Source organism: Pagrus pagrus, assembly GCF_965226575.1.
Source record: "Pagrus pagrus genome assembly, chromosome: 12".
In the NCBI taxonomy this organism is placed as follows: Eukaryota; Metazoa; Chordata; class Actinopteri; order Spariformes; family Sparidae; genus Pagrus; species Pagrus pagrus.
In genome coordinates, this window is record NC_140196.1 from 22,373,879 (window position 1) to 22,383,971 (window position 10,093).

The window sequence follows — 10,093 nt, forward strand, 5'->3', positions numbered from 1 at the left end:
AGCTACATGCTAACATCAGGATGCTATCATTCTCACAATGACAATGATAAAATGCTAACAATAAGCAAGTACAGTGTTTACCATCCTCCTATTAGCTTAGAGTGTCAGCATGCTAACGTGGGCTCATTAGCACAGACTAAGGCGATGAGGATGTCATGATGTTTGCAGGAGTTTTTAATAGTTATAAACTGAATTATAGGACAAATGAAATCGTGGCACATCCAACACATAGTTTCGGTCTGGATCAGAGCGGTGGGCCGACTGACCGATCAACATGGCCATCACTGCAGCCGTGCTGCAAGCATGTACTGTAGTGTAAACGTGCCGACTGTGGATCATTGTGAACACAGAAAATGTGGTGACTACTGGACTTGAACCAAAGGGAGACACAATTCCTCTTTTGCAACATATTTTAATTCCATTGCTTAAGATCCACTTCAAACATGTGAACAACATGTGAACATACTGAAGAATTCTCAAAATGACATCAGGTCCTTCCTCCTCATTAACAATCTGTGAGGACTGAAGTCCATCATCTATGAACAGCAGGTATAGACCTCTCATAAGATGAGGGAGACTGATGAGAACAAGACTAAGTTTTCATTTTCTCATGATTATATTTGTTTTGTGAAGATAACAGGAGAGTTATCTATGAGAATGAACTTGTCAGGATATTCACAGGATTCAGATTCACACACCAGGAGCAGGAGGTAGCTCACTCATGCTGTACAGGAGAATTGGGTCAATGTGCAGGTTTAGTGTATCTAACATGTCCTTTACCTTCAATGACTTCACCAGAGCTAAGTATTTGCTCTGAACAGCTTCGCTCTTAAGATGTGGCCAGCTGTCATTTCAGAGATGATCAGATTTAAACATGCTTGTTACTTCAACCTGTTTGACAACTTTGATTTACACGTTTCTAAATTAGAATATCTGCTCTTGTAAGTGGATGGTAATGGAGTCTAATTCTGACATAACGGTCGAGTATCCGTGTAGCGCTGGGTGTACTGAAGGTGTGTAGTGTGCTCAGAAGCAATCAAAGGTCAATCCAGAGGGGGACCAGGCTGGATAAATAACTGAATATGGGCGGGTACGACTGACCTCTGATCACACCAGTCTGGGAAATCATTTTGAAATTTAGACTCTCAATAAGCAAATAGATTTTTTTGGATAGCAAATGATCCATTGGTGGTTCTTCTCTCCAGACAAATTAATCATTGTCTCGCACACCATACATAAAATCATGTGGAATAAACACAAAGTGTCACCTGAGGTCAGGAAGCCATGCTGAACACAAAACTGAACACAATCTTTGTTTGTTAGGAACCTCATTTAAACAAAACACATCTCAATCTGGAACTGCTTTTTTTTCATCATCTGAATCTGAACAATAATAATTTGTAATCTGAATGAATTCTAATAAAGATGCTCATATAAAGTGGAGGGCTCTCTGCACACTTAGAGGGAAAAGGCTTTAACTGAGAGTGTGTTGCTGTTTGTCTATAGATATGTTCTTGTGCATGTCGCCTTTGTGCTCGTCTGTCTTTAGGCTCCACATCCACAGCATGACTGAGTGTTTACTCCACAAACTTTTGGGGGCAGGTCCTCAACAATTATTAACTGGCTGCGATCTGGACTAAGTTCACAGGTCTCCTTTGTCGTGGGATGATTCAACTCCTGACAACATGTGCATCAGATATCTTGGATTTGTTCTTCTGATCTGGTGTCCTGGAGAGCTACATGGCAAGAATATCGAGTACTTTCACCAACACTCATCTGAATTGCTTTAAAACAAACACAGTCACTGTAGAGTGATCTTGCTGATGATTGTGTTTCAGCACAAAGTGCAACACAGTCCTGCAGCGCTCCCACACTGGATGGTGGTAAGTTCTCCCCAAAGCGTGAGACTTATGCTAATGGGGTGTACGTGACCTACTCCTGCGATCTTGGATGTAAACCAGCAGTGGAGGGTTGGTGGGCAAGAAGCACATGTCAGAATGGGACATGGTCTCCACAACCACAATGTATCTGTGAGTCTATAATTAACTCTTTCTTTTTCTTTCTTTGACCGCGGCTGCACCGTCGCTCTGTGAATGACAGTGACAGTCGATCCATTACTTTGGTCCAGACTGAACTATTCCACATATCAGCTGGACTGTCATGAAACTGATGCACTGTAGTGATCCTCTGACTTTTAATAATGACTTTATATTTTAATCCCATATCCACAGTCAAGGCAGTGGAGCCTTCCCTTTAACAGGAAGTATATATATATATATATATACTGACATTTTAGAAATATACAAACACCAAAAACAGTTTGAGATCATCACCATAGTAAACTGTGATGTTGTGTCTTTCTGTCCCCCTCAGTGGAAGAAGCCTGTATTCCACCAGAGATACCCAATGCAAAGTACACAGAAAGCCCCACTGGTTGGTATGAAGACGGACAGAAAATCAGGATAACATGTGACAAAGCATATCAACTCAAAAACAGGGATGCCACGGCTTTATGTACAAATGGATCATGGTCCTCTGTGCCAGTCTGTGAGAGTAAGTCTGTCAGATGTTCTGCACCAATAAGCTGTAAAACTATCAGTGACTACAACGTCACTCATAGGTTTGAATTCTCACCAGCTACACTAACCGAGCCAACCAAGCAGCCCTCTGAGCACCCATACCTATTGATGACAAATGTGCTGATTTTCACAGGAAGTGTCAATGCATGTGGTGAGCCACCTAAAGTACTGCATGCCGTCATCGTTGATCACAAATACCAGGAGCTGTTTGCTGCAGATCCAGTGCTGCAGTATGAATGTGTAGATGGATATACTGCAGAGGGAGCAGGCAACAACAAAACCATCATGTGCATAGCTGGAGCCTGGACTGAAGGCCCAACGTGCAGTAAGTGGACAATGTGACAGTGATGAAAATACTTTTATGAATTTGTATGGTATGGTCAAAGTAAAATGGGAGGGGGAAAGGGGAAAGAAAGTAAGAAGAAAAAAAGAAAGGTACATAAACACATGGATAAATGAGCTTTGTACATTCAGTGATAACTCACCAAAACAAATTGTCTGTATCCTTGAGGTCTAACAAACATGTTGACTTTCTTCTCTCATAAAACAGTTACAAAGCCAACTTTCTTTAAAAGTTTTTTCAGGAATGGTTTACATCAATGTTTAATTTCATCAATTTTCTTTATTGCCTTTGTTGTAATGTCATTTATTTTTTTCAAAGATTCCCATCCAGCCCCCCATGGTGCCCCCATGTTCGAGACAGTGCTCTCTTGGGTGCCCTTTCAATTGACAAAATGTGATGTGCCCTCTCCACTATAAATATATCACGACTTTCTGTGCCCTGCATTGCTGTTTCTTGGTGCATGACTGCCATATCTGGATTAATGTAAAACCATTGGCAGGAATGTGTGTGTATAATGGGGAAAAATCTTCAGATGTTCTGGAAGAAATGCATGAAAACAACCTCCCAGTGCAATACTAACTAGTGCGTTCACTGTGTCTTACAGGATCGTCTAGCAGCTCCGGATCGAATACGAGAGACACTGAACGTCGCCTTACTACAAGTGAATAAGTAGATTCATTTCACCTTTTACATCACATACAGCAGATCACATCTCTGCCAAGTCAGGACCTTTTTACTGGCTTATTTGGGGAAAATGTAGATAAAATTTAGGTAAATAATCTCTATTTCATTCACAGCTGCATCTATAGCCACAGCTCTTACTGGTAACATTATTGAGGGATTTGGTGACAGATTAGGTCCATCAGCCAGTAAAATCATTTGTTTCCGGAAACCTCTATTTTTTCAGCTTCAGTCGACAGATGTGGAACCCCTCCCGAGATTCAACATGCTGAGGTTGTGCGAACCCTCAGGACGTCTGTGAAGTACCGGTGCAACAGTTATTACAAACGACTCGGTCCAGAGTCTGTGAGGTGTTACAGCGATGGCACATGGTCAGAACTACCCACCTGTGAAGGTATAAACAAGTCATTTTAAAGGTCCGTCAAAGAAGTTGGCTGGAGAAAAAACAGGTTAACAAACTTGTTGTTTCTTTTGTGCAGCTACCTTCTGCGTTGTCAACACTCTTGAATATCCTGACTTAAAACCTGCTGGAGTTAAATATATTGAAGATGGTGACGACATCAGACTGGAATGTGTGGATAAATGGTTGTTTGATAATTATTCTGACGGCCAGTGCAATAACAGAATAATTCATCTTTCCAGATGTAAGTATCACTTTACATTATTACATTATGAAGTTCTGTTAATTCTGTTAGTTCTGATCCTGTTTGAATTTTGCCATTAATTTATTATTTAAATTTGAAAGACAATCTTTCAGTCAGAGTCACAGTTTTGTCATAAAACTAATTACATATGTCTGCGAAAATAAGTAATCAGAAAGACGAGGTATCCAACATCGCATAATCGATGTCACCTTGTAAAACACTCACCAATACCCGTTACTGAAACCTTGTAGAGTCAGTCCAGTATATCAGCTATCAACCTTCTATAATCCCCAAAATTGATTGTTCAAGTTGTTGTATGTATATATTTTTTTTTTCGAGCCAACAGATTTGGTCACATTTTCAGAAGACCCAAAATAAATTCAGATTTGAAACAAACTTCATGAAAGTAGTTTGAAATCATTGGAACTGAAGACTGCCATGATAGACAGGTTCTTTACAAGTGTGTGTAAACTTGTGACCACTATATGCCTCTGTATGCTTGTTTTCAGGTTGTACTAGAGCTCAACTATTTGTGGTAAGTATTACTCCTGAATTAGAAAGAAGTACACATGCTGATGATGACTTTCATCTTGAAATGTCTATAAAAAAAAAACACTAGTAGTGTTTATTGGCATTATTATTTTTTTAAGGGGTTCTGTGAAACTTTTGTTTTGTGCTGAAAGCCAGTCATTAGTTTTGTTAGTGGACTCTAACCCTACAGTAGCTACTATTGCTCTCCTTCACAAAGAAGTCCAGCATCATTACAGGTGCAATTGGCATCCTGCTGAATTTATACTCAAAACAAATGGGGGGCAGTATATCACCAGATCAAGCAACTGCTGCTAACGGTATCTAGTTAGTTACAATACATAGTCACCAGAACTGTTATTTCTTCACATCCTGTTGCTAATTTCAGTTCATTTTTGAATGTTGTTAACAAAAGTTCTTACATAGTTCACCTTTAAACAACTTCAAATCATCCACTTGTATGGGCATCCGAGAGAGACAGGGAAGTTCTCATTTTCAACATCATCCACTCACATGTGGTAAATTGCTACAAATTGTTACATAGAGCCCCTTTAAGTTTATAATTCTGCATTTATAGTTCACCATATTTGTATCTTACTCTAATTGTTCATGGCTTGTAAACTCTCTGTCTTGTAACTAGAATACTTGCGATGGCTTTCTCACCAAGGGGAAATAACGGCTGCCTTTGGATTTGCTCGGCCCCGACTCAAACATCTGCCATCCTGGAAGCTTTTGAGAGACAACATTCTGATTATGCTGTCACACACACAAACCATTTCTGGCTTTCACACTGATCTGTGAATGGCTACATAATGTAGGAGTAAGTTGGTCTGTATGCTCAAAACTGCACAAATAACTCAACAGTTAAATATGGTGGACTGGAATGAATAAAGTCTTTAACTGGAATTATCTTTCTAGTCTATTTGTCATGATTCAGTGTCTTGTTCTTGTTGTCTTTTATTTTGATATATTATGCCCACTGTCTTGATTCAGTGTCCGCTCGTTTCCTCACCTGTTCCTCTTCCCTCCTCACTCCACCTGTTCCTGAACGCCTCGTTAGTGTCTGTGTGTATATAGTCTCCTGGTTTGTATAGATTTCTGGTGTTTTGTATTTTCAGCTTTTATTCTATGAAAGCTTGCTTTTCGTTCCCCCGATCCTGCCTCCTGTGTGTTGTCTGCGTTTGGGTCCTCTTCTCCTGTGACAAAGTGCAACACTATTGTGTCTGCAGAAGTTCTGTTTTGTAAATTGTCCCCCAAAACCACCCATCCATTATCTTTACATACCTCCTGTTCACCTACTGGTCACAAATGCCTGAAGGCTGGTCCTGGAGAGGCCACCAGTCTGTCACAGGGCTAATGACTCTCAAATGTATAACTCAGTGTTTTCAAATCTGATTTTATTCTTCATTTCTGGAAGTGACCATGTTTGAAGTGTCCAACAATTAATTCTGCCACGTCACTAAGCTCCACCAGCAAAAGCAGATTCAGGGGGCAACAGGTACTTTACCATGTGATGTCTTTACCATGCCACATTTTACTTAGTTTAACCACTCCTTCATTACTAAATAACAGATTATGTTCCAATTAAAGTGTTTTTAAGTGTGATTTAACGTCTGCAAGGTTCATGCACATTTAGTGGACAATGTGCAGAGATATGCAGTGATAAAAATAGTTTTTCCTGAATGTAAGAGAGAAAACTGACCAGTTGCTAATCCTCCCTGAGCAGCAATTGTCCAACCATGGATAAAGAAACTGTAACTATGACAGGCCTGTCAAACTTTGGATTCCTTTAAACTACTAAATACAGACAGTATAAAGTAGGCTAATTGTAGTCAGTGATGTAAAAAGAACCCAACAATCATACTTGAGTAAAAGTAAAGATTTAGTGTTAAAATATTACTTCCACTACACAAATATACATACACACTATACACACTATCCCTGACACATCCCACCCTCTCTCATGAAGCCACGCCAACCAATCAGTGGCAGTTATTAGTGCAGTGATAAAAGCATGATCCCTCACTGGCTTCCCACCAACAGGCACTGCCACAACCACTCAGTAAGGCTGTACTGCAGTGATAAAGATTTGAATTACCAGTTGGTACAAATTTAGCTTAAATTCAGCAATAAAACAAGTCTGACACACGTGATGTGAAAGGAGCAATGCATCTGAAGGATTTACTGTCAGCGAATGTAGGTCTGCTGTCTCTGCCATTCGAGTCAGAGGTGGCAGAAGATCCTGTAAGGCACAGAGCAGATGAAGGTATAAATACAGAGAACATAAGACACATAGTAACTAGCTGACAGGTTCCTTTATTAGGATGAACATGGGCACTGTAGTTTACTTTGAGTCAATCCCACATACTCCATTCTGGTCATGTAAATACTCACTAAAACATCTAATGAAGTCACTGTAACTTAGCTTCAGCAACAAAGACCTATACAGGTGTGTCTGTCCTCTTCGTCTCCTGTTTGGATGAACTCAAACAGACTGATCTTTATCACATTGTAGTCTCTTTTTTCTTTCTCATCTGACCGTCACAAACTTTTTCTCCATCTGTCTGATCGATCCATTGGTTTTGGAGACTGCTCAATCCATAGCTGTCTCCAGAATCCGTGTACCCAACGTTCTTTCGTTTTTTCGTTTCAAAACCAAATTACATGTAAAAAAACACAACACAAAACCACATTTTGTGCCTGTTATTCTGTTTTAAAACAAAAACAGAACAACAAATTAAGTTTTTGATTTTTATTGTTTTGTTATTTCAAAATAAAAGCATTTGTTATTGTAACCTATTGGGTCCATGCACAAAGTATAAATGAATCTCCATTGTTCACGTTGTATAATGAAACATCCCATTTTGGGGGGATTTTCCTATTTCATTGTCGTAAGACGTGTAATGCTGCTTGTTCCTTTGTCCAACTTGATATTTCCGCCACTTTCCCACAACTGAGAGAGATTATCTCCGGGATTTTCAAAGTAAACACACCGTGTTTGAGACGCTGCTGCTGCTGCTGCTGCTGCTGCTCATCAGGTAAGTTAGTCAAACTTTTTTTTGTTCACCTTATCCACCAAACGTCTCCAACCAAACACTGTTTAAATGTGTTGACCTGCCAGAAACTTAGTTAGCTGTTAACTTCAGAACATAGCCAATGCTAACAATGCTATTTTGTTTGCAGGTAAAGTTGCTTGCTGTTGTAGCTAATGCTAACGTTGCAAACCTTACTCGTTTGTTATTATCAGCTGTTTTACACGTCATTTTAATATTTGTCCATCTAAGTCTGTGTGAAAGGCCTACAGTTATGCTAGAAGTGAGTTAACTGGGCCCTGCTCAGTCATATAAGTGAGGCTTAGGGGTGTTTTGATATTAATTTTGATGTATTAAACTGTAGTGTGGTCTGTGTTCACAAATGTATGTTACCAGCAGTGTTTGTGCATGCAGACAGACTGCAAAGTAAAGAAATATTCTAAATAATATAATTAATGTCATGTATCCCTATAATTAGTGAGTAAAAACTAAAGCTACAATTAATACACTGTTCATCTGTGGATGTACAGTTGGCACCATCAAAATAAAGAGGAAAGATGAACCTCGGGCCATATATTTTCTTTATGCAGTCTTTATGTAAGACATCTGTTTTTAAACCTAACAAAATATTACCTTTTATTACAGAGTATCCAGAGGAGTTTATTTGGAGAAAGTGAATTTCTTTTTCAAACTTTATTTCTAAACTTGGACAAGAATCATTTCCACTCTGCACACCACTCTAGAAAGCTTCCTCAACTCCAGCGTGCTCAACTATAGCTAAAAAGCACAATCTAAAAAAAACTCAAAAAAACTCAAAAACTCAAATATCAATGTGAAAACAGATTTCTACAAAGTAATATCAAGTAATTAAAAATATATCATGTAAAATAAGTGATTGCATAAGTATTCACCCCCTATAAAGTGACTGACCTAATTCAACAGAGGTCCAGCCAGTTGGTGCTAGTAGTCTCACAATTAGTGAAATGGAGATCACCTGAGTGCAGTAAATGTGTCTCAAGTGATTGTAGTATAAAGACACCTGTGTCTGAAGGTCCAGTCACTGGTTAATCAGTATTCCTGGCTACAATTACACCATGAAGACAAAGAGCAATCCAAGCAACTCTGTGAAAAGGTGACTGAAAAGTATAAGTCAGGGGATGGATACAAAAACATTCCCAAGTCACTGATCATCCCCCAGAGTTTAGTTAGATCCATCATTAAGAACTTAACTTGAAGGAATATGGCACATGTGAAAATCTGCCTACAGCAGGCTGTCCTCACAAACTGAGAGACCATGCAAGAGGGAGACTCGTGAGGAGGGCCACCAAGCAACCTATGAGTACTCTGAAGGAGTTAAAGCCTCAGCAGCTGAGATGGGAGAGACTCTGCACACTGCACTGTTGTACAAAAAGCCAAATTATATGATCATGATTCCATTTATAAATACAATAAAAGGGCAAAACATTCAAGGGGTGGAATACTTTTTAATATTATTTTATTATCCATGTATATGGGATTATTACTTACTACAGTGTTGTTCGGTGTACTAATGGAGAAATAACTTATACCCAGTATATATATATATAAGTTTTCATTTACCATGCTGCTTTCAGTTTGAGCCTTTTTATTGTCAGATAACATATATGAATATAAACTCTTCAGAAACTGATTCACTGAGTTAGATAGTTTGAAGAAGAATAACAAAGGGTAAAAATCACAAAGATAAATCCATACACAGTGAGGGAATTGATTTCTATTTAAAGGATGAGACTATCATCATTCTTAAGTTTTCTTATTATCAATGAATCCCATTAAAAGACCAAAACTCAGCTGACATGTTCCTTCATTAGGATGAACATGGGCACTGTAGTTCACTTTGAGTCAATCCCACATACTCCATTCTGGTCATGTAAATACTCAGTAACACAACTAATGAAGTCACTGTGACTTTGGTTTAAAGGTGCAGTGTGTAAGAATTGTCTACCTGTTGAATCCATACTCAGAACAAATAGGGAGCAGCATATCATCAGAGTGATCGCCAACTGTTGTGACTATAGCTGCCGTTAGCTAGTTAGCTCAGTTTGCCGTGCAGCCAGCAGTTTGGACCGGGTGCTCGAAGCAGCGGTGAAAGTGTTGTTCACGCTGCTAGCACAGGAGTTTTGGACTGGGATAGCTGGTTAGTGTGCTAAATATTACATATTGCACCTTTAACAACAAAGAGGTTTGGGGTTTATTTATAACAAACCAGAACTGGTGATTGTTGAAACAGTGTTAAGACTAACAAAG

The 10,093-nt window shown here is 39.1% G+C and overlaps 1 protein-coding gene across 1 annotated transcript; it reads left to right on the forward strand.

Annotated features, from left to right (window-relative positions):
• Positions 1 to 274: 274 nt before the first annotated feature.
• Positions 275 to 5,686, forward strand: LOC311266080 (complement factor H-related protein 1-like; the record flags this gene model as incomplete). Its single annotated transcript, XM_084368264.1, has 9 exons — positions 275 to 305; positions 1,839 to 2,030; positions 2,374 to 2,553; positions 2,713 to 2,904; positions 3,527 to 3,583; positions 3,830 to 3,997; positions 4,083 to 4,247; positions 4,757 to 4,782; positions 5,416 to 5,686. 9 exons carry the CDS (start codon positions 275 to 277, stop codon positions 5,449 to 5,451), a joined length of 1,047 nt encoding a protein of 348 aa, XP_084224390.1. The 3' UTR covers positions 5,452 to 5,686.
• Between the last annotated feature and the right edge of the window lie 4,407 nt (positions 5,687 to 10,093).